A 25,143-nucleotide genomic window follows, 5' to 3' on the forward strand; every position below is an offset into this window, starting at 1 on the left:
CTCTGCAGCACGTGGGATCTTCCCGAACCAGGGCTCGAACCCATGTCCCCTGCATTGGCAGGCGGATTCTTAACCACTGCGCCACCAGGGAAGCCCTGCGTGTACATTCTTGACTGAATGGAAGAGCTTCAAAAGGATTGAAATTGCACAATGACGTGATATTACTGAACTGGCTCCTTAGGTCAGGGAGGAATGATACCTTGATCAGACGTGTAAAAACTGGGAGCAAATTTGCATTTACTCAGTTGTTCAAGTGTGTTGACAAACTTACTGGTCCAGTCAACTGAGAAATGCCCCTAGAGTCTCCCCTCCCATTGTATAATTGCTCGTACTTTCACATACACTTAATGGTATGTGTGTATATATATATATGTATATGTATATACTTTTCTTTGAAAAGGTTGTTTTTGAGGCAGTGCTAGTGGTAACATTCCAACAGCACAAAAGGGTCTATGATGAAAGTAACCTCGCTTCCACCATGGGTCTCCAGGGCCCCCCCTCAGAGACAACTGTTGTTTACAGTTTAATGTATGTCCCTTCCACGCATTTCCATGCACATGCAAGCATTCCTATGTATGCATATCCTTTTTTGCTTTGCAGACAAGCACACACTCTACCCACTTTCTGAACCTTGTTTTTCAAAGTTTACATCTTGCAAACTTTCTATGCGAATGCATGGAGGTACAGTCAGCCGTGGTTCTGTCATCTTTGTGTGCATTATGGTTTTTACTTTCAATGCTTTCTAAAAATCATTCAGAGGATGGCAGTGTTTTGGAGCTTTGTTTTGAGTGTCTTTTTTTCCTGATAATTTAAAGGAGTTTTTTTTTTAATGTGTTTTTCTTTCCTCCTTTCTTTCTTTTTAATTGGGATATAGTTGTTTTACAATGTTGTGTTAGTTTCTACTGTGCAGCGAATTGAAGTAGAGTTCCCTGTGCTATACAGCAGTTTCTCATTAGTTATCTATTTTATACATATTAGCGTATATATGTCAATCCCCATCTCCCAATCCATCCCACCCCACCTTTCCCCACTTGGTGTCCATACATTTGTTCTCTACATCTGTTTTATTTGATTTTAGTGCTCTCAGTATTTTTTTATCTGTATAACTGCACAGAAACCTTTTGCCCCCGCTGCATTTTGCAGCGTCTCTTCCTGCTTCTTCTGATGAGATTTTCACTTTTGCAATGGCTTTATTTTTCGCTCCTGTTGCTTCCGTGAACTTGGCCAGCTTCCTTTCACGTCTATTCGCTTACCTCTTTTTGGAGACCTTGATCTGTTCTTTGAGGTCTGAGTTCAGAGAAGCCTTATTTTGATTAACACAGCCATTGTTTTCATCTCCTTGGTGGCCTCACTTTTGGGGGGGATATATTTTTCACCCTTAGTTGGTCATGTTTCTTTCCTCCTTTCTTGCGGGATTTTTGCCTCTCGTTCTCCCAGGTGATCCATCAACTTTGAAAGGGGTGCATTCAGTAAGCCAGCTGGCCCACGGTGTTGGAAGTTGCTGGAGCTGAGCTGGTAGAACCTGTCTGCCATACTTCTGGATCTTGCCTCTCCATCTCTGAGGACTTTCTCACTAACACTTTGCCCCAGGCCAGAGCGGCATGTCTGCAGTGAAACCCAAACCACAGTTTCTCTTATCAAGATCACATCTTCAACCATCCTGCTGACTAATCAGCCTCAGAACTGGCTTAGTGGTTAGAGTGCAGGCTCAAAGTGAGATGGCCAAGGTTTAAATTTTGGCTGCCCTACTTTGGATTTGTGTTTACTTAGTCTCTTTGTATGTCAGTCTCCCCTTCTCTAAAATGGGGAGAATGGCTCCTCTCTTAGTGCTGTTGGGAGGATTAAGTGAGCCAGTGCTCTTAAGGCACTTAAATGTAATCTGGCCAATGTTATAACACTTATGTGGTCCTCCTGCTATTACGAATGCCAGTCCTTTTTCCTCTTCCCAGCCTGCTGAGAGATTGCTTCCGGCAAAGATGGCGGGCCAGCACATCTCTCCCCAGACACCAGGTGGTGTCAACTGGGCCCAGAGTTGTGCTCCCAGACCTGCCTAGTGCTTCCTGATGAACTGCTTTAACACAGCTTCTATGTGGCTTGAGTCCTGCCCGCTGCATCTTTGTACCTCTGCTTCCCTTCTCCCTGACCAGACCCAATTTTCACCAGAGACAGCCCCTCTGAAAACCCAGTTGTCCAGGCTTGGGACCATTTTCAACTTCTTCAAAGATGGCGAGGTGTGGGTCTGCCAGACCATTCAAGTAGCCCAAGGAGCAGGGATTGGGAAGTTTCCCCACCTCAATATTATACAGACCCCACCTAAATATTTTCACTGCCTTTGATAAGTGCCTGGCCTGCAGTTTCCCAGTGGTTATCGCCAAATAATCACACGCTCACGGGCGTGGCTCTCCAGGGCTCAGCAAGTACAAGCACATCTTCCTGTCTCTGGGCAAGGACACACTGTGTGAGAAACGTGAATACATGTGACCGCGTAGGAGCCTTCCGAGGAGCCTCTATCAAGGATGGCCAAAGGCAAGCTGCAGTCATCAGAGGGGGTTGCCTCTACAGGGCATTCAGTCTGGGCCAGACCCAGTGCTTTCTGTGTGGTACCTCATTTATCCCTCACAACTTGTTGAGGACGGTGCTGTTAGTGTCTCTTTTTCAGGTTAAGTAATTTGTCCAAGGACCCACATCTTCATAAGTGGAAGCCCAGCGAGCCTGGATCCACTGACGTCATGAGATAGTTCTAGAGTGGTGGCAGCCCCCCAGCCCCGCCCCCTGCCAGGTACCCCTTGTTGTGTGTGTCTAGCCTCCACCCCCCGCCCCCGCCCCCGACTTACCATGCTCTGTGCTTTTGCCCTGCAATTGCCTCTGAGATGAAGGGACTTTTGAAAAGGCAAAACCAAAGTCTTTAGACTAAAGACTTTTTATGTTCCTGGTTCTTAATCTAAAGTGTGGACAGCATGTTTGAGAAAAAGGAGACTAAGAAGATATTTGGAATGGCTTTTGTATACTTGGGAAGTTAGGGGCAATTTATGTATCTGGGAAGTGTTGCCCACCATAGCTCTGGGGGCTCTAGGAAATGACTGTTTCCCCATTTCCTCTTAAGAATGTTTTCCGTGTCCCTTGGAGTGAAATGATTAGGACCGATTATTAAGTATGATAGAAATTTAGAGGTTGGCGAGTCCAAATATGGATTTTCTTGGATAATAAAGCTCAGGATAAGCACCGTGACTACCAGACATTCTTCTGCCTCAGAGCAGAATATCAATAACGCACACTGATGGAGCTTCTTCGATAAATTAAACAATTTCTCAGGGTGTTACATTCGATTTGAAAAGAATTAGCACATGTTTCAAAATGTGTTAAGGCAGCCCATGGTATTGGAGGATTTCGAGGTTTCTTAAAAATAAATGCATTCCGTTTACTACTGTGAATTGTGTGTTTTAATTCCTGATCTGCCCTAGATCAAGATGAGTTAAGTTTTGTTTTCCTGCAATCCGAACACACCACTTTGGTTTTTTTCCTCTAATTGCGTTTTTGTATGGCTTTTACATTTTATAAATTATATATGTATAAGTAAAATTCAAGTATCACAAATAGAGCCACATTCCTCCTTGATCACCACTCCAAATGTTTTATCTGTTGTTCACTTGCTTTTATTTCATAGTACAAAGGTTTTTCAATGGTTTATTTCTCCTGTTTACCATATTGTTCTAAAAATGTTTATTTTTTTTTATTTTTTTGCGGTACGCGGGCCTCTCACTGTTGTGGCCTCTCCCATTACGGAGCACAGGCTCCGGATGCGCAGGCTCAGCGGCCATGGCTCACAGGCCCAGCCGCTCCGCGGCATGTGGGATCTTCCCAGACCGGGGCACGAACCCATGTCCCCTGCATCGGCAGGCGGACTCTCAACCACTGTGCCACCAGGGAAGCCCTCTTTCCTTTTCTTTTTAAAAAATTTATTTATTTGGCTGCACGGGTCTTAGTTGAAGCATGCAGGATCTTTAGTTGCGGCACATGGGATCTTTAGTTGTGGCATGTGGGATCTAGTTCCCTGACCAGGGATCTAACCCGGGCCCCCTGCACTGGGAGCACAGAGTCTTAACCACTGGACCACCAGGGAAGTCCCACCCCTGAATCTTTTCTTGACTCTTTTATTTCTTATCTGTTGCCACTAAGTCAAATCAAAGGTACATAACGACCTCATCATTCCTACTGCTAACAATAATGAAACAATAAAGCTGTCATTTGAGTGTTTGCAATGAATGGCATCCCACTCTTCCCATCCTTACTTTTCGAGCTGAAGGAATGGAGTGCGCAGAAGGGAAGTCACCTGTCAAGGTTTACACAGAGTCACATGCAGTGAGGGTGGAGTTAGGCTTGGAACCAAGCAGTCTGCTCTGTGGCTCATGCGTTTCTTAAGCACACGGGCTAGCCCTGTTCCTCAGTACCTCGCACACGGATGACTGTCTCCAACTTCTCTCAAGTCTCCCACATCCTCCAGTCCCTCCTCTAGTTCATTTTCACCACAGTGCCAGACACATCTTTCCATAACTCCATTTACATCCTTCCATGTGCCTGATCCAGAACCACCATGGCCCCCTTTTGCTTTTTTTTTTTTTTTTTTTGCGGTACGCGGGCCTCTCACTGTTGCGGCCTCTCCCGTTGCAGAGCACAAGCTCCGGACGCACAGGCTCAGCGGCCATGGCTCACGGGCCCAGCCGCTCCGCGGCATGCGGGATCTTCCCAGACCGGGGCACGAACCCGCGTCCCCTGCATCAGCAGGCGGACCCTCAACCACTGCGCCACCAGGGAAACCCCCTTTTGCCTTTTTAAATAAAATCCTCAAGTGTCTGATTTCAGGGCCATCTATAATCTGACCCACTCTACCAATGCAATCTGCTTCCTCACTTTTCTTTTGCAGAAGAATTTAATATGGATATGCGTTTCTATTATTTTAACTGTTTATATAATTTAGATACCTATTGGTCTGCAATATAGTTTGAGTTGGGAGTTGCACTGAAGTAACAAATTAATGGTAACTTTTCCTTAAATCATATCCAAAGGCAATGACATCTTTCCGTTCATTTCAAGAGTGTTTTTCCTCAGAGGTAAGAAGTGTTTGTGAGGCCAGATACCTTTAAGAACCTAAGACCTGGGCAAAGGTATACCTAGAAAGGGACTATTTGCAGCAGTTGCTCTGGGGAAACCCCTGACCCTTGACTACTCTGCTAGATATGGGGTCTTGGGAGCCCTACTGTTAGCAGTTATCATAACTGCAGGGGAAGTGGGGAAATCTGCCAGAATTCCCCCAGGAAGGTAAAAGTGAAGAAAGTATGGGAGAGCTGTGTAGGGAGCTCAGGGCCTGTGCTATGGAGGTGGGAAACCAGTGCCCCTGACATGCTCTGGGAGGGCTTGGAGTGATTTTCACAGGATCCCAGGAGGTGGGTTGTCCCAGCACTGGATGCTTGAAGGGAAAACCTGGCAGGTGGTTGGTTTAGCATCTGCTGATTTGGAGGCTAGTACTGACAGGGAGAAGCCACAGGACTGTTTGAAAAGTGACCAACACAGTGATCGATAAGTGGCAGATTGACTCCGGCAGACAGACACTTACTGTACGTGGAGGGGGCAGCATAACATGGTCCCTTATGCTGGTACTACGGTAGTAACATGGCAGCCACATAACTTATCCAAACTCGGACACTTTTGAGAGTGGAGGCGGCACTCTGAGTGTTATGATACGTTAGTCTGCTCGGGCTGCCATAACTGGGAATCTTAAAGAACAGAAATTCCTAAAACTGTGAGAAATAAATTTCTTCTTTGTGCGTGTGTGCAGAGAGAGCAAGCTCTGTGGTGTCTCTTCCTACAAGGAAACTAATCCCATCATGAGGGACACTTAACCCTAATCACTTCCCAAAGGCTCCATCTGCAAACACCATCACATTGGAGGTTAGGGCACGAACCTGAATGGGGGAGGAGGGACACAAACATTCACTCCAAGGCAATGCTGGACCAGCCAGGAGATGAGTCCAACCTAGTTGAGCCCAGGCTGTGGAGTCACGAGGAGCTGGCCTTGAATCCTGCCTCTGCCACCAACTAGCAGTGTGTCCTGGAGGAGTAATTTAACCTTCGTAGCCTTGTACTTCATCTGAAAAAGGGGGCTTAATGAGTGTATATCCCTCATGGAATTGTTATGAGAATTACATGCGCTACCCTCAATATATGTGAAGCAGTTAGCACAGAGCCCAATTATCAGTATCGTGATCCAACAATATATTTGTATGTAATAAATAGATAGTATATTTACTCATAAATGAGATGCTATCTCTACAAGTTGCCTGTATATGTGGATATAACACCTTCACAAACTGCTGCTTTTGTGGACGAACCCTTTGAATTTGGGAAGCAGCAGCATTTCTCTTCTAAAGCACTTAGGTTCAGAATCATAGACATTTAGTGATTGTAAGTAAGTGGGTTCAGGGCAGGCGTGGTTAAGATGTAAAGTCAAAGCTTGCCCTTGGATAACAAAATTAGGAAAAAATAAGCCTGTTACTAACATGATGGACCTTTTGAGGTACCTGGGCAGTGCGATTGGGTTGTTGGATTTCCCGGTTCCCTACAAAGCCTGGTGCCTAATCCTCTGTGTCTGTGAATGGCAGGGGGTGGTCAGGAGGACTAAGGAGGGCGAGGTGCTGCCTGTTGAGGGGAAAGGGGTCTCACCCGGTCAGCTGACCTGAGCCCCAACCCCGTGATCTCCCAATAATCTTCTGATCAGTCATCAGGACCTTCCCTCCCCCAAACCGATACCAGGAAGGAGGTGACCTGGATATAAATTTTCTGGTCACTAAAAAGAGATACTGCCTCTCCCCCCATCCCCCCCGCCCCCATCCCCACACACTGTGTTGCTAATTACTAATATTCTGGCTTATATAGCAGGCTCAGAACACAGAAAATGATCTGAATGGCTCTTTTCTCATTTCTCCCAAGGATGACACATCACTAGTGCCGTTCTAAATGCCTAGGAGAGAAGGGAACGCATTGCATGCAGTGGCTGCGTCAGGGTTTAGTCCATCGTGGAACCTGAGATGAGAACGCTGTGACCGGGATCAGCCTCCCAGAGACAAGCAGCTCTGTAGACTGACAGGGTCCCATCAGAGGCACTGAGAACAGCCACCCCCAGATGCAACTGCCCTGGAGGCCCGTGTGGGCAGCCACTGGCCCTGCCTCCCAGTCAGGGTCACTCTCTCTAAGGAAACTGAGTGCCGACCTCAGCCTCGTGCTTTCCTGAACTCGGACGGGCTTCCCCTGTCTGTAGCATGTCTCTGACATCCTAGAATGCTCTATCCAAGAGGTTCACAGGTCCCCGGATTCGCAGTCCCCTCTGGCACACACGCATCCCCTCACAGAAGGCCAGAATGCGAGAGTGCAGGCAGGGCTGTGCTGAGCTGGGGTGTTGGCCCCTTAGCTGGGTGCCCATTCACCAGATAGAGACCTGATCCCCACACAGGCCTCAAAGTTAGCAGCTTCAGAGTTTTGCTGCAGCAGAACCATAAATTAGCGCATATTACAAACTTTTAGGGACGCCTGGCAATATTCAATATGAGAGTTAAAATCTGGGATGGCCAAGAGTTACGTGGATGGTTTTCTCAAAAGCTTTTTCCCTAAGGCAGATGCCTTGTTTATTGGGAAATTATTCAAGCTGCATGTCATTGCTTTGCCTGAGCTCCTCTCCACCCTCTCCTCACCCCCACCACATCCCCAAAACCAGTCCCCCAAATCTCTGCACTTGGCTTGCATTTGCTTTGGATACTGTATGCCCCAAGGGCCCACCGAGAGGAAGATGACTGTCTCCTGCGTCGATGTGCCCCGTGGAAGGGCGCCAAAGCTCATTGTGCTTCCTTTTGCTTTTATAGGACACATTTAGCATCACTACCGAGAAAGCGTCTCTGGATATATTTCTGCCCGATGGAAGGAGCATTAAAGTCGAAATTCTAACATCAGATACTGCCGAAAGAGTCCTAGAGGTAAATTCTATCCAAATTCCAGCCCCAGAACTGAATTTAGGAATCATTCTGTTTGAAGGCAGGGACTAGGATATGGTTACCTTCCAGAAGCTTCCTGCCTATCATTTTACTCTGGATGACTTATCTGTAGAGATGCTGGCTTCTGCTGACAGACTGATGGAGGAATCTCAGCTACAGCCGATCCCCAGGGTCTCTTTGGGTTTTTTTCCCCCTCTGTGGGCATCAACTTTCCAGGTCCTTGCTAAGGCTGTTGTTGGTTCTCTGGAACTCAGCCAGGGATGTGTCCTGCACATATGCCAAGTGCTTTATTACGGGATATCCCTACTCAGGAGCAGGAAGGAGGGTGGAGCCCAGATGAGACTACCCAGGTGGGCTGGTGACAACTTCTGGCAGACAGTGACAGTGGGGTTGTCAAAGCCAGAAAGAGTGGTCCCTCCTCCCTCACAGGGGAAAACCCCTGAAACCAATGCCCAGCACTTCTAATCCTGGGTCCACAGGACCAGAACCGAGTTCTGGTCAGTTCTCTGAGGACTCAGAGGACGAGACCCAGAAAGCATCCTTCCTTCTCCAGATGCAGCCATTACCAGCTCTGTCCCTGAGGCCTTTCCTTCCTCGAGCTGGGCTTCAGAGAGGACTCCGTCTTCTCTCACCCACACACTGCTGTAGGGCCAGCTCCCAGGTCCCTTGCCTTTGGAGGGTTTTAGTTTGTCAACTTAAATAAAAAGGTAAAATGAGGCAGCTCAAAATTGTCAAGAAGATGAGCGTGTTCAGGAATAGCAGAGGAATTGCAGCTGGGGACGCGAAAGCTGGAAAGGCTGCCGGCGTGTCCGCTGAGGTTGGGGGAGGCTTTATTTATGGGCTGGGAATGTAAAGAAGGGAGAGTTCAGTTAGAGTCTACTAAAATCAAAACAAATGGAGACCAGATTTGAAAATTCCCCCAGCAGACAAAACCGGTCCGGTCACACAAACAAAGCTGAATTCCACTTATTTTGTGAGACCAACCTGACCTGGGTCATATCTTGTTTGGGTCTCTGGAAACCAGGAGCAAAATTTCCCAAGGCTGATATGAGGCAACCCCGGACTAACTCTCTATCATTTAAGAAAATTGCAATATTATCTGTTTTCTGTGAATTAGGCATTTACGGGAAATCAGCCTGTCAGTCCTTAAGTCTTGTCTTCCTGAGGCACACTTGTGGGGCTTTCCATCTTATATCCTCCAGTTCCATTTAGGTTGAATTTCTTTCACAAATTCTAATCATCCAGAGAAACATTCAAGGGAGAATAAGAAGTTATAAACAGGAGGAAGTCGGAAAGTTTCTAGGACCTTTCCAAGGAGGGAAATTTCTCGTGCTAGGGTCCTGGTGTCTGCCGCCTTCTGAGCCGATGACCGGAAGTACTCCCTGCTGGGCTCCCAGCTCTTGATCCCGCCTCTACCTGACACTGTGGGACCTTCCTCCTGCATTATGGCTCCCCTTCCCAGCCTGGAGATCTGAGCCCACCTACGCCCTCCTGGTTGAGTCCCCAGATTAGGAAATACTCCTTCTCTAGATCTTGCTCTGCTCGAGAGTGATTATTTTGCACCTTTCTTCCTACTAAAGTCACTACATACACCCTTTTCTTGGCTCCAGGATTGTGACCTGGTTGCCCGGTATCAGCAGCCACCTGGTTGCTGAGGCCATCCGTTGAGAAGTTACCCAGGGTCCTCCTCCTTCACCTCCCAAATCCGACTGACACTACAACCCAAGTCTCTCTCCTCTTCATCCCCACGCCCCTAGCCGCTCCCAAACTAATCTCCCTGCTTCCAGTCTTGCTAAGCTGTACTGATTTCTAGAATGATCTTTCTAGAAATTGTCAAGGGCCCTTGATGCTTAACACTTGAGTGGATTTATACCAAGAGACCCCAAAACGCAGTTCCCTAAATTGCCCTCCCTGGACTTACAAAGTGGGAGATAGACACATAATAGAAAGAGGAGACAGTAATAGTGAGAGTAGGGACCACAAACTCAGGTACTCTGTGGCCAGGCAGGTAAGTCAGAGGTGCAGCTGTAGGATATAAGCTCATTTGGAAATGGTTGGGCCTACAGAGAACCGGAGAGCAGCTGCCCTGCCCAAGGACACCATTATTGACATGTTTTACACACACTGGGCTCGCCGGCCAAACTAGACATAACTGTAGCTGAAGTTGGCTGCTGGTGGGAGTATGGGGTCTCCTATCTGCTGGGGTTAGGACAAGTCCCAGGTTCAAATTACAGAGCTACTCCATGTGAGTTTGGGTAAGTTATTTAATTTTTTGAAATGATGTCTGAGTAATTATAGCAAGAGCTCACAATCCATCAGCAGTGGCGAGTATGGTTCTTATCATTATTAGTATGATGTTAGAGGGAGTGCTGAATAAGTATTGAGTAGGGCAGTAAGTCTAGGGTTCCACAGTGCCACTTGTTTTGTCCAGTTCCCCTTGTAACTGATAGCAGAAGTTGAATGAGGTACATTAACCTCAGAAAAATGTACTTCCCCTCTTCCATCACATTGGCTCGTGAGAAATTCAAATCCATAGCATGGACATCATTAGCACTGGAGGTAAAATGAAGTAAAGGAGTTTCTGTATAAGGTAAAGCGAGCACTTGGCCAGGCACAGATGTGAATTCTCTTCCAGGGGCTGGGAAATGCTCTAGCTGACATAAAAATGTAACGTACATTTTGTATTTAAAAATTATTGTCCGTATCTTCTCAAGCATACTTGTCACCACGCTCACTTTGCTTCTCCAGCCTTCCTGATGGGCTCTTTAAGGACCAGGAACAGACTAAAATCTCTTTTTTGCTTTCTGTGCATTTGTGCTAATGTAGTTGTATCGGTGGTGTTCGTGTTTTGAAGCATCATTGACATTTGCTAAGAAGGAAATACTATTGTGTCTCTTTTTGTACTGCTTTCTTGTCCTCGAAAGGTGTCTGTATTTATGTCTTTATAAATTATAGAAAGTGTCTCCGTTCCCACTCCTCTCTCTTCCTTGGCATGTAAGCTTGCTGTTTTCACTGAATGAGTCAGAGAAGAGAGAAATCTAATTTGAGTGGGCATGGGTTCATATTTACTCTAGGAGAAGATGACTTTGCAATCTGTTACCCCTGGGGCACACTCAGCCCCACACACAGAGGTGCCCTGTGTTTTGGTCCAGGGTTTTGCTTTGCTTTGTTTTTGTTTTTGTTTCGCAAGGGCATGGGGAAGAGAGTAAGGTAGAAAGGAGAATGGGATAAACATTGAGGAAAAGTTGTGAAAAGTTCCCAGGCTCTTCTTTATTTTCAGAGCTATACTGAGAACACCTACTCATACCATCCACCTAATCAGACTGTCTCCCAAGGTAATTTACAGACCTCGGACAAGAAAGTTCCCCTTTCAGCCTCGTACAACTGCCACCTTGAGAACTTGGAGCCATGGTCAAAGGGTCAGCTCACGCACAGAGCCATACAGGTGGACCCCCGCGCAGAGGGTTGCAGAGGTGATCTAGTGAATTCAGACTAGGCATGCAAAGAGAACACCCAGAAACCCAGCCTTAAAGAGGGGGTGGGCTGGCAGAGCAGTGAGGGAAAGAGCCTGTGGAAGCATGAGTGTTCCTACTAAGGGAGGGTGAATGGATGTGAAATGTTCAGAGATTACAGCCTCATGACCAGTTGGTAAAAACGAAAACACTGGTGTTGAAATGAAAGCTGTTTGAGGTAAAGGTCAACGAGGAATATGAAATGAGGGCAGCCTGTGCCCGGGATCTGAGGTTTCACTGAGCAAAAGCCACACGAATTAGACTTGAGCATCACAGCAGACATCAGAGAGAAGCAGGCCTGGAGTGTCATAGGCGGACGTTAGCCTGTACACTTTTATATGCCAGCCAATGGTGGGGAACATCCCTTTTCCCAATATCTGGTAATCCAGCCCCCAGGGAAGGTAAATTGGAGTGTGGGCCCCAGGGGCAGGTATTACAGAAGGGCTGATGATCCTGGAGAATGGCTACTGCCCTCCAGTGGACAATAGAGCCCAAACCAATCTGGGAGACGAGTCCTTATCCCAGATGGGACAAACCAGTCTCAGCTGGGGCCAGTTCATGTCTATTGTTGGGGGGACTGATTATTATTTTTTTCACTGTAATTTTTTAAAATTTCTAAATTTTCTAAAATGAGTATATACCTTTTTTAGATTCGGGAAAGATTTCTCTTACTCTCCACTGGCCCCTTAAAGCTCTTTTTATTGATATTTACAGGCGGACACTCCTAACTTTTCCCTCCTTTTTCTCATCTTCGGTTAAAGGTGGTATCACACAAAATTGGACTGTGTCAGGAGCTGCTGGGATACTTTGGACTATTTCTCATTCGGTCTTACAAAGAGGGCAAGCTGTCTGGTAAGGAGAGCAGGAAATGCAGGCAGCCTGAGATGGGGTGGGCAGGTGTGGGCAGGCACTCAGCCAGGAGGTGCGGGGTTGCAGCTGAGCGGCCAGTCACCCCCCAGGGGAACGCCCCAGTGTGTGGTCTCTACTACGACTCTCGGCCCCCGAACCGGGCATTTGGGGATGCGGGCTGTGCCTTTGTTCAAGGTGAGCTGGGGCTGAGCAGCTCCAGAGGGGCAGCGTGGTCAGGAAGAAGACATCAGTTCTCTCCAGTAACCACACTTCCTCTTGTGCCTCCTGAGCCCCAGCGCTGCTGTCCGGTGCACCTTTATCCCTGCACGCTGGGGGCTGCTCTCCAGTCACGCCACAACCCCCTTGTGGATGGAGTGCTGGACTCCGGGCATCAGCAGATCCCATCAGACCTTGTTAAGGAATATCTCCTTGTTAAGGAATATTTGCTATGAAATGTGGATGATATAAATAAGTTCTTAGGTTCTTTAAAAATACATACATGCAGTGAGATAGTGACCAATGACATTGTTTCATATAGCTTTTGCTTTTCTCTACAGTGCATTTCTAGATATTACAACTTTTTTTTGTTGTGAGATGGTATCAGTTGTCTTCGAGTAGTTTACATATGTCCTCAGAATCTGTGGAGAGGTGATCTGGAGGTGGAAGTTAGCTTGGCCACCAGGAGCTGTGCTGTGCTGGTGAAGGCACTGGACCTCTCTGAATCCCAGTTTCTTCATCTGTATCACAGTGAAAATGTCCCCTACTCAAGCCATTGGTCTTTTATGAGGATCAAATGCTACTTATTTTTTAAATGAACTTCAGAAAGTTAAAAATTACATATAAATATAAGACAGTATTAATTATTCTTCCAATAGTAATGCTCTATTTTATCATTTTAAAGCACTGCACTGTATGAAAACTATCTGTGCTGTTTCAACCAATAAGACTCTTTTCCCTTTCTCTAGTCATTAAAAAATTGGTGGACTTTGAACTCCCTTATGTTAGCCTTCGCAGTTCTGAAGTGGAAAACTTCAAGGTTGGACTCAGGAAGTGGTGAGTAAGCTTTTACTGTGACAGGTTTCTCAGGATATCTTAGCTTTGCAGATCAGAGCTTGTCAGAATCTCCCACATCCAGCTCACAGCCTGACAGCTCCACGGAGCTCAGGAGCTTGGGGAAGGTCCAGGAAAGCAATGAAGAGGAGAAAGGAGCGAATGAACCAGAACATTTGTCCTAAAGAACAGGATGTTGAGGATGACTTTCACTGGTCTCAAGTTAAAAGCTTGAGGGATATTATCATGAGGGTGGCAGCCATAAAGGTAAGGCTGTGGGTAGGGGGATTGGGGATTGGAGCAGGTAATGATGAGGAATTATAGGTCGTGTGTTTGCTCTGGAATAGATGACTGACTGTATTTAATTGAAGGACTTTGTTGATGATTACAAGCAAGTCTGATTTATCTGTTGAACTGTGGTATTCCCTGAAGGCAAAGAGTGAGTGGACTCAGCTGATTTGCAGTGAATTTTTTTTTTTTTTTTTTGCCATGCCGCACAGCTTGTGGGATCCTAGTTCCCCGACCAAGGATTGAACCTACCCCCCCTCGGCGGTGAAAATGCAGAGTCTAAACACTGGACCCCCAGGGAATTCCCCCACAGTGAATTTGAACTCTACGTATTTGGTTTATATTCCTAAAGGATTCCAGCAATACATGCTTATTTACTAGAGCCAGACATATTTTCCTCGGTTGATAGGACACAATCTAGGAAAAAAATCTGCAGTATCTTTGCAGAAAATACTTTTATTTCTGTCAGAAACAAGGGGTCCTCTGAAGAACAAACAAAATAACAATGGGGGAATGGGGGAATGAATCTGTAATTCCCAATGTTTATTACTGTGGCTGTATTGGATTGCTTCTTTGGCTCACTCTTTGCCCAGCCCAGTTAATCTGTAATCTGAACACAGAGGTTTTTAAAGAAAGGCATTTTGACATCGAGGAATAGTAGATATCTTGACCTTGTGATGCCTTGCTAGAGCTCCAGGCTGTGGCTTTGAATTTTGGAAGAAGATTCCCAGCAAGGCTAGAAGTTCATATACTGCTATTCAAAAGTGTTCTGAGAAATGGTCAAAACCTGTGGCATGGAGCCCTGAGAAGGGGAAAAGTTTGCAGTTCTGTCTGAGAGTTTAGAGAGTAGTTATTCTTCTGGAAGCTGCCCCTAATAACAGGTGACTAAGCATAGTTGTTCCTGGGATCTGAGTATGTGAACCGCAGGGTTTAGCTGAACTTTAGTCAAGTTATTCAAGCTCTCTAAGCCTCAGTTTCTTCATCTGTAAAATGGGAAATAATAATAATAGGGTCTATCTCATAGGATTATAGTGAGAGTTAAATGAAGTAATCCTATATGCTCAATAACTTTTGGTCATGTTTATTACTGTTATATTGATGATAATTATGATGATAATAGTAACCACCACCACCCCCCAAATCCCTGGGTCTTAGACTGTTTTGTCCATGGGCTCTCCAGAGAACTTGAGATCAAAGAAGAGATGAGGATTCTGTCCCTCACCTCGAAGCTTGAATTGGAAATTGGGCTTTGCCTATGTCTTCATTAGATAGATAACTTCTGGATCATAAGTGCAAGACAAAATGTCTACCCCATCACCAGCCTGTATCTCAGATCCGGGCAGGTTGCCTTTGCTCCTGGGGACTGGGAGGAAAGGAGGTCCCACTTCAGCTGTTAGAGCTGAGGATGAGGTCACTGGAAGGGGAGAGCCTGGAGAAAGGATCACGCAGGTGCCTGGCCCCCTGTCCAGAGTGAGGTCTTATTGGGTTGGAGCAGGGAGGCTCGCTTGACTAACACTAGCTGTGGGATTCCCAGCTGGAGAGGCCTCGCAGTGAGACCTAGTCAAGTTTTAGGGATTTTTCTCTGTCTGTGAATTCCCTGGTGCATCTCTCCAAAGATGCTATAGTTCCTTCCAGACCAGAGGGTACCTGCCCCCGCCTCGCAGGGCTGCAGTCTGGGGTGGGTCTGGGAGTTCTCCAACTCTGGTGCAACAGTGGCTATTCTCTGCCACACAGGGCACCTGGGGAGAAGGGGTGAAATAGCTAAGTGGAATACAGGGAGGAATACTTCAGCTTCTCCTCCCCAGCCCCTAGAATGAAGCTGATCTTCAAGCGACATTTTCATCCTTTTCCTGGTCTGTGCCAATCCCACTGTCTCTGCCCCCTCCACTGCTGAGTGCCCTGATTCTGCTCACCTGTGCCTTCATACTGGTGATAGACCAGCCCCGGCACACCCTCTCTTGGTGGTTTCTGTCGGTCCTTAGCATGCCACTGGGCTCACACAGTACGTGTAACTTCACTTCATGCTGACGACTCTAGAGTTGTTAGACAGACATGAGGCCCTGCTATTTGCAAGTCCCTTTGCCAAGGTCCAGAGGGGCAAGTCTGAATAGAACCCAGCACTGATCTAAGGGGTCTTCACACGTGGTGTCAAGATCAGCTTGATCAGAGCAGCAATCAGGATAAACTCAGCGTGCTGAGGAAGCACGGGGCGGGGGGGGGGGGGGGGGGGGCGGGGGGGGCGGGGGGGCGGGGGGGCGGGGTTTGCTAACACAGACTTGAGGAGGAGGGACCAGAGGAGGGCACATGAGGATGAAGCTTGTGGGAGAGGCGGGTAAGGCTGGGAAGCAGGCTGCTGAGGCGGGTGGTCTTTGGGGTGGAGGGAGAGAAGAGAAAACAGGGTTGGAATGTAGAGTGTGGGGGAGGGGAGAGAGGCCAGAGATGTAACTGGAAATGACATTGGGGTCTTGGGAGCAACCAGGATAAATGCTCTAACTCCTGGGACTATGAGAGTCTGAAAAGTTACTTGGGAAAGACCACTCCAGTTAGAATGTGGAGTGTGGGACTGAGGGAACACAACCAAGGCAGAAAGTCTGGTGAGGAGGTCACCGGAGCAGCTCAGGCAAGAGATGACGTGGCCTGGGCACCGAGCAGTGATATAGATGTGGGTACAGGGCAGATCGTTATGCCAGGAATTGCGGGTGGGGAGAGGGCGTGAAGACTTGGTGGCCAAGAGGGGAGCTGGGTGTGAACAGTGATGTGCACCATTCCCTTCAAGATTTTGTTTTTTTTTTTTGCATTTCTATTCTCAGAGCCCACCCGGTAAGCTTACAATATGAGGACGATAGGAAACAGAAGAGATGGGAGGACAGTTGAAGACTAGGCAAGCAGAGGGTTGTGGCTCTGCTAGAAGAGGGGGCCTTGGTTTAGGGCGTCGAGGACCACCACTTCAGAGAGCATGTACTCCCAGGTGTGCCGATTAGCCGTTTCATGAATTAACTGAACGCTCCTGAATCATGCAGGTACCTGGACCCATCCCTCGACTCCAGGCTGATGGACTGCAGAGCAGCTGTAGATTTGATCTACATGCAGGTGAGGCGAACCAAGAGCTATCAGAACACCAGATACTATAGGCCTTTTGAGTTTGAAAACATTACAGAACCCGTGTGGCAGTTCAGAATTCTACCTCCATACCTAGAAGAGGCAAATTCATATAAACAGAAAGTAGAATAGAGGTTACACGGGGCTGGGAGAAGGGGAGGTGTTATTGTTTAATGGGTATAGAATTTTTGCTAGGGATGATGAAAAAGTTTTAGGTATAGAGAGTGGTGATGGTTACACAACATTGTCAGTGTTTTTAGTGCCACTGAATTGTATAGCTATAGATGGTTAGAATGATAAATGTTATGTATATTTTAACCACAGTAACTGAATAAGTGGAATATAAATAGATGAATATTCTTAAAGGAGTAGAGTTTAGAGGGAAAAGAACTCTACCCCATTCTAACAATCTCTCCGAAGCGGCAGCTGATACTCCATCACCTAGGCTAATTTACATGAGAAGGGAAAGGATATCCCTGCTAATTTAAAGTCACGCATGGTCCCTAAATCTCACTTTAGCATAATCTTCTTTTTCCCTAAACCAACAAGTAGCGTACCCGCCCCCGGGGCCAGCCTCATGGGCAAATGGCCTGTGGGGCTGCACTGCCCCTGCCCTCCGTGCTCAGACGGCCCCAGGCTTGTTGAATGCTCTGCTGTCACATCTTGAAATTCTTAATTTTTTAACAAGGGACCCTGCATTTTCATTTCGTACTAGGCCCTGCAAATTATGTAGTCGGTCCTGCCTTACCCCTGCCCCTCAGTCTCCAGAAAAGTAAATTTAGAGTTTGGCCTCCTTTCCTTGCCCGACTTAATGTGGTGAAGGCTCTGCTCAGCCGTGCTCAGCAGAGGCTGCTTCTGTGTTGCACCACTGGTTACCCCCATCTCAGCTCCTGCCTGCTTCCTCAGCTCCCCGCCACTCTTCACCCTCATGAGGCAGCATCTTCGGAGGCCTGATTCTTTCCCAGGCCTGGTTTGCCAGTTGTGGGAGGGAGGTTTAGAAACTTCTTTTAAGGTGTTCCATGAGGTTATCCCTCAGTTTGTTCTCAAGCAGCAGAATGGTGGGTCAAACTCCTGGCCTGTTTAAACCCTCCCACGGTTTTCTATTCCCTCAGACTAAACCCCACATGCTGACGTACTTGCTTTATCTTCTCCTTAGCATTTCCACCATTCCACTATATATAACATTTTTGTTTACTGTCTCTGTCCCTACTAGAATGATTTCTCCATGAAATTGGGAATTTATTTTGTTCACTGCTGTATCTCCAGAAACTAGAACTATTCCCAGCATGACCTTAGCATTAAGCCTCCTGGGGGGCCCCTCATAGTACTAACTGTTTTAAATGCATTGTTTCATTTAAGCTTCATAATAATTCTGTCAGGCAGTTGGTACCATCTGCATTTTTAAGAAAAAGAAAAAATAACGTTTGCTGACAAAGGATTGAGTAGGCTTAGACGTGGAGGATTTAGAAAAGGGATTTAACACATTTGCAGGTGGCTTTTATGTAGTGCAGTTCTAAGCTGCTGTACTCTGTGGCTTTTCATAAACTAAGGAGGTAAAATTGAAGAGAGGGGAGAAGTGTCGGGTCAGACATTACTTTTAATGAGCTTTGCAAGGGGACAAGGAAACATTGATAGAACCTCCTGCAGTACTTTGGTTGTAGCAAAAAAGTGAAAGGCTGGATTTTGATGCTTTGGTTTACGAAAGAGCATAGAAGAGGAAAAGCACTTACTTCCTTAGGTGACTTCTGGTTTTGTTTTAAGCAATTACATTGCTTTAATTGGATTATTTTAAGCAAGTCTTTATTTTGGAGTCATTTGTTATGCAGCAATAGCTAACTGATACATAGCTGTTCATACTGTTTTCCCTTTAGTTGGATTAGGTGTGTTGTTGACATATGTGTTGAGTCTAATTGTCATTTAAACTTACTTCATAGAGTATGATTCTGCATGGAATGGGAGTTATTGCTTACACAGAGAGGCAAAGAGTGGGTGGCAGTGTTCCCTTTTATACTGGAAAAGCAAATGTTCATCTTTGAAGAAATGACCGCAGTTCCATGTTTCACATTTTCTTGCAAAGCAACAACCAGGTGCTTTTTCTTCCCAGAGAGAGGAAACTGATCCGTTTTATACCAAGATTAAGCAAAAGGACTGCCTAGCACAGGCTGAGTAGTGCTGCTGAAGGGGAGAGAATTTGCCACATGCCTCAGAAGAAATGAAAGCAATTACCAGCCGGGAGAGACTGGCATGAGCAGTTCATGCACTGCACAGGACTGCCACATGGCACTGTGTTATAATTCAATTGGCAGTGTTTTTTCTTAGCGTCACACAAGACCATTGTATTGTAAAATCAACGGACTCGTCAGCTTGACAAAATAGAGCATGATTTGTGTATATATCTCCCCCACTAGACCACCAACTCCACACAGGGACCCTGGCTTTTTCAGCACAGGGCAGAGAACCTGGGTATGTGACTGAACAGACACAGCAGACCCCAGCAGCCAGAATGTCACAGGACTCACAACCTTAACACGCATTTCTCCTTAGGTGATTTTTTAAGAGACCAAGACCATCTAGTAAATGATTTCCACAAAAATCTTCTAAATTCTAAGAAGGCAAATCAAAATATCACTTATGAAATAGTTAATGTTCACTATGGTATTTTTTATGGCTAGGATATAGTTTTGAGCTCGTTTCATATCCCACTTTGATCCATGTATACCCATGTTCAGTGTACTCACACCCCTGTTACATGAGCTGGAACATAATTTACCATTTTAAATGTTTACTGAGGCTCTGCGCCACTGTATTTTGCTGTTATTATGATACATTATTAGTGTCTGGTTTATTTGCCAGCACATCCTTCATTGAGAATGCATCACCTAATTCTAATATTGTTTCTGTGGCATGGTTTCCAGGGATACAGAGTAGTGAGAATTAGAACTGCTAGCATCATAATACGATATTTACCTGTCTTCATTAAGGAGTTGTAAACCAGAGAGATATCGATGGTGTCTCCTCCTCTCGTAGCTGGGGGAAAGATGGCTTCATGGAAAGCACACTGAATTGTAGTTTCAAAAACGCATTCTATCCCTTGCTCTGTCACTGGCTCTCTCTCTCTCTGGGTGACCTGTCACTGGCTCTCTCTCTCTGGGTGACCTTGGTACAGTCACTTCATCCTTCTAGAACTGGAACTACAATTTCTCCCTGTGAAGCGATGAGGCTGAACTAATAGTCTCTAAGTAAGTTTTCTTCCAGCTTTAACAGACTGACATTCAAACCTTAGCTCTTTGCCTGGCAAAATCTTCAAAAAACTGTAGTTGATGTCATAATAACCTGTGCCATTATCATTCCTTGAATTCGAGCAGAGCCACTGAGAAATGGAAAGGGGGCCCCAGGCCAGCAGGAGGGAGGGAACCACAGTGCTGCCTCCTTTGGGAAGCCTACTTGCCTTCCCCCTCCCCACCCCCATGGTATTTTGTTCTGCCCTCCATTATGGTACCTGCACCTGGTATTGTGAATACTGGTTCACATAGTTATCTCCCTAGGTAGACACTGAATGGCCAAGGGCACAGACTGTGTCCTGGGTGCTTAGGATATGTGAGTGAGAAGCAATCATCCTTTTAAAAAGTTAATGGAGGGCTTCCCTGGTGGCGCAGTGGTTGAGAGTCTGCCTGCCGATGCAGGAGACACGGGTTCGTGCCCCGGTCTGGGAAGATCCCACATGCCGCGGAGCGGCTGGGCCCGTGAGCCATGGCCGCTGAGCCTGCGCGTCCGGAGCCTGTGCTCCGCAGCGGAAGAGGCCACAGCAGTGAGAAGCCCGCATACCGCAAAAAAAAAAAAATAAAAAGTTAACGGAAAAATTTCTGAGGAGTTCTGATAAATAACAGTGCCATCATAATTAACCATTAAGGAATACTCTCAATATTTTTTAAAGCAAGCGTGTCCAGTGATGTCCCACAAGCCAAGTGGGCTCGCGCAAGGTGTTTCCTTCCTCCTTCTTTATAAAAAAAATTTTTTTAAATTAATTAATTAATTTATTTTTGGCTGTGTTGGGTCTTCGTTTCTGTGCGAGGGCTTTCTCTAGTTGCGGCAAGCGGGGACCACTCTTCATCGCGGTGCGCGGGCCTCTCACTGTCGTGGCCTCTCTTGTTGCGGAGCACAGGCTCCAGACGCGCAGGCTCAGTAGTTGTGGCTCACAGGCCCAGTTGCTCCGCAGCATGTGGGATCCTCCGAGAGCAGGGCTCGAACCCGTGTCCCCTGCATTGGCAGGCAGATTCTCAACCACTGCGCCACCAGGAAAGCCCCTCTCTTTTAAAATTTGACATTTTAAACAAAATGGAAGATTGCGTATAAAAGTATAAGTTTCTGGATTTTCTAAAAAATACTGAAGGCTCAGTCAATTCTGGGCCTACATTCAGCAGGGCCACCACTGGCCCATTTACAATTTGTGCACATTAGGAAAAGGTGCCCCTTCCCGCAGGCAGGCCCAGCCCTGCATCAGGGCCCATGGTACGATACGGGGAGTGTGGGCTGACCACTAGCCTCCCAATACCCCCATGGCTCAGTGCCCTTGTATGGGCCCAATCTGCTCCCACATCCCTGGCCTTGCTCTGCTCAGCCTCAAACACCCAGAGCCAAGTGGCTGATGCCTTGTTTAAAAAGGCCTGCGCTCTCCACTTCTCACTACAAAAGCCTCTGCAGAGGGCACTAGCGTATGTGTGATTGAAGCTCATGAAAACCTTGACTTACGTGATTTCACGCAATTTTAAAAATTAGGTTCCGCATGAGTCTCCATCAGCCAGTCTTCGGGGAACCATATAACTGAATAGAGACATTTATCTAAACTTGACTCTCTCATCGCCTGGAGTGAGGTACTGTATATAATACAGTTGAGTGATGACTTCTGAAGTCATAATCAGGGGCAAAGGTTTTCAAAGGTATAAAACAAAAACAGTTATGTTACCTCTCCTGTAGGACATGTAAATCTCTGTGTTTGAGACTCCCAGATCTTCTAATGATGAATGATGTATCTTTGGTTAGTACTTACATACTAACCGCCATGATTGCTATTTGCCTTGTATTTTTAGCCACGTTTCTCTTTGACGTCGTTGCCCTGTTCTAACCGTCCTTACAGGGCTCTAAGATCAAGTAGAATTCTGGAAAGAAAAAGGTGTTTTCTTCTTCATACCCATGCTGGTTCCATTCTGGTGTGGTATCTAGGTTCAGTTTTGAGAATAGTTGGCAATGAGGAGAAAGCCTTGGGGTGTGTAGCAGCCTACATGGTCAGAATTCAGTGTCTTGGGCAATAGGAGGAGGGATTGGTGGAGTGGTCAGATCTGGGTTTTAATCCAACCCTTGCCACTTACTTACTGGGTTGTCTTGAAAGTCATAACCTCTCTGGACCTTGATTTTACCCATTTGTAAAATGGGGGTAAATGTTCCTAACCCACAGAACAGTTTGGAAAAAGTCAGTGAGAAAACTTATGTAAAACAGGTTCTCAACAAATAGTAGTTATTCTTCTTCTCTCTAAATCCATCTCCTTTCCTCCAACCTAAAGAACAACGTCAAAAATTTATTCAGCTTTTCTTTCTCCTCTTGGAGAAAAGGCATAACCTGTCCTTCATTGATACGAGGGACATAACACATAGACTTACATTCAGACTAAGATATAAATAAGTGCTGATAATTGGCAAAGAATTGTTTGCAGTTTTGCTGTATGTAAGACACTGGACAAAATACACTGAGGTAAAGGACTCAGGCTCTTTCCTTGAGGTGTTAACAGCCTGAGGACCGCTGGAAAACTCCTTTAAAGCATGATGGCAGCATAGCACAGGCTAAGTGTATGCAGCTGATGAGATGGAAAGCTGATCTCAGAGCCTGCCCTGGGGCCAGGCGGGATAAAGGGGTAAGGGAGGCTGGGTGCCAGGAAAAGAAGGGAAGAGTACAGAAGAAATTGCTGAGGGCTTAAGTTGTCTTCAGGTGATTTCTCTCTTTAAGACCAGTGTTGTTCTGCTTAAATCATCAGTGCAGATTAGGAAACAGAACTGAACAGCCCATCAGGGAGGTGGAGTTTGGGAACACTAGCTGGTGGCAGTTACCCAAAGCTGAGCAAAAAGGGCCTAACAGTATATTCATTTTAAATTGTTTTTCAATTGTAAGGTTGTTTTCATCTTATAAAAATATGCAAATATGGAAGAGCTCAAAAACAAAAGTAAACATCATCCCAAATCTTAAATCGATCATACGTATAAACTCAACTTTTTTGATGTGTTTATTTCATATACTACATTTCGCTCATATGTACATCCATTTTCTTGACTCCTAAGTGTGGATGCAAGGTCTTTTGGCTTTTGTTTTATATATATTTTTTGTTTTATAAAAATCAGGATCTGGGCTTCCCTGGTGGCGCAGTGGTTGAGAGTCCGCCTGCTGATGCAGGGGACACGGGTTCGTGCCCCGGTCCGGGAATATCCCACATGCCGCGGAGCGGCTGGGCCCGTGAGCCATGGCCGCTGAGCCTGCGTGTCCGGAGCCTGTGCTCCGCAACGGGAGAGGCCACAACAGTGAGAGGCCTCCGTACCGGAAAAAAAAAAAAAAAAAAATCACGATCTACTACTATGCCCTTATTTTGTAACTTGACATTTTTTCATGTATCAATGCATCACAGACTTTCCTCATGTTGTTAAATATTCTATATAGTTTTAAATGACAGCATAAGCTATTATTTGGTTGTACCTAAACTCAATCACCTATTTTTGGGCATTTCATAATAGTACCTATTTCATAGGGTGGCTGTAAGGGTTGACATTTTTCTTTATGCAGGGGGGGCGGGGAGGAGCACTAAAATAATAGAAATTTATTCTATCACATTTCCATAGGCCAGAAGTCTGAAATCAAGGTGCTGGCAGGACCATGCTCCCCCTCAGGGTGCTGAAGAAGTTTCTGTTCCTTGCCTCTTCCATCTTCTGGTGGCTCTGAGCAATCCTTGGCTGGAATACTACTCAGCCATGAAAAAGATGAAATCCTGCCATTTGTGACAACATGGATGGACATGTTGTATTTCACTCAGTATTTTGCTGAGTGAAATAAGTCAGATGGAGAAAGACAAATGCCATATGATTTCACTGAAATATAAATGAAATAATCAATAAATAATATGATAAAATAAATGAACAAACCAAACCAAACAAAAACACATGCATAGATACCGAGAACAAATTAGTAGTTACCAGAGGGGGAGGGGGTGGGATTGACTTTTGTTTTAGGGCAATTAGAACATTGCCTGACACATAGTAAGCACTATACATGTGTTTGCCACTATTAATAGCTGGAAAATTTTCAGTATTACAAACAATAGTAGTAATAGCCTTATCAGTACATTTTCCCCACGTCTATGTTTGTCATGCCTATAGGTGGTTTTAGATTTATATGCCAAGTCACCTCCATAAAATTTTACCAGTTTAAATTGCATCAGATCTATATGAAACTTCCTGTTTCTCCAAACCCTTGCCAACTCTGAATATTATATATATGTTTTGTCTTTGCCAATTTGAGAGGCAAACAGATTCTTTGACTACTAGTGAGGTTCAAGCTATATTTGTCATTTGGAATTCCTTTTTATTAATTGCTGATACGTATCCTTTGTCCATTTTCCTATTAGGGATGTTTACATTTTTACTGTTGGTTTACATAAATAAGATCAAGTCTTTGCCACATATGATGTAGTCATTTCCCTTGGTTTGCCATTTGCTTCTTAGTTTTGTTCTTGGTGGTTTTAGATACAGACGTTTTTATATTTTTATGTAATTATACATTCATTTATATGACATTTTATCTTTGTATCTTAGAAAGGTATTTCCTAGCACAAGATCAGATAAAAATACCTTTTATTTTCTTCTGGTTCTTTTATGGTTTTTACATTCGAATCTTTAACCTATCTGTGTTTATTGGATTGGGTGGTGTGGGGAAAGAGCAAATTTTATTTTCTTTCCTAAGTGCTACCACTTGTCCCCAAACCATTGAGAAATTGCTTCCCATATCCAACTAATTTAAAAAGTAACCTTTATAACATGCTAAATCCTTATATGTGTCCACTTGGGTCTGTTTTTATAGCCTTTCATACACGAGTATGTTTTTGTCAGATTAATTCATTTCTGTTAATTTTGCTAATTTTACAACTTATATTGTTTTAAGGCAATACAGGACATTGAAAAAGAATGGGCCAAACCCACAGAGGTGCAGAGGCAGAAATTAGAGGCTCTCCAGAAAGAAGACAACCAAGCTAAGGTGAATGAAATATTGCACC

At 45.5% G+C, this 25,143-nt stretch overlaps 1 protein-coding gene across 1 annotated transcript in view; it reads left to right on the forward strand.

Annotated features, from left to right (window-relative positions):
- SNX31 (sorting nexin 31) overlaps positions 1 to 25,143 on the forward strand; it is a 62,815-nt gene that overhangs the window by 18,021 nt on the left and 19,651 nt on the right. The window contains exons 5-9 of the mRNA XM_079901925.1: positions 7,911 to 8,021; positions 12,313 to 12,403; positions 13,366 to 13,453; positions 16,759 to 16,828; positions 25,032 to 25,124. Of these exons, the coding sequence (XP_079758051.1) occupies positions 7,911 to 8,021; positions 12,313 to 12,403; positions 13,366 to 13,453; positions 16,759 to 16,828; positions 25,032 to 25,124 (453 nt within the window). The remainder of the gene's footprint in view (positions 1 to 7,910; positions 8,022 to 12,312; positions 12,404 to 13,365; positions 13,454 to 16,758; positions 16,829 to 25,031; positions 25,125 to 25,143) is intronic.

Source organism: Stenella coeruleoalba (genome assembly GCF_951394435.1).
Source record: "Stenella coeruleoalba genome assembly, chromosome: 17".
In the NCBI taxonomy this organism is placed as follows: Eukaryota; Metazoa; Chordata; class Mammalia; order Artiodactyla; family Delphinidae; genus Stenella; species Stenella coeruleoalba.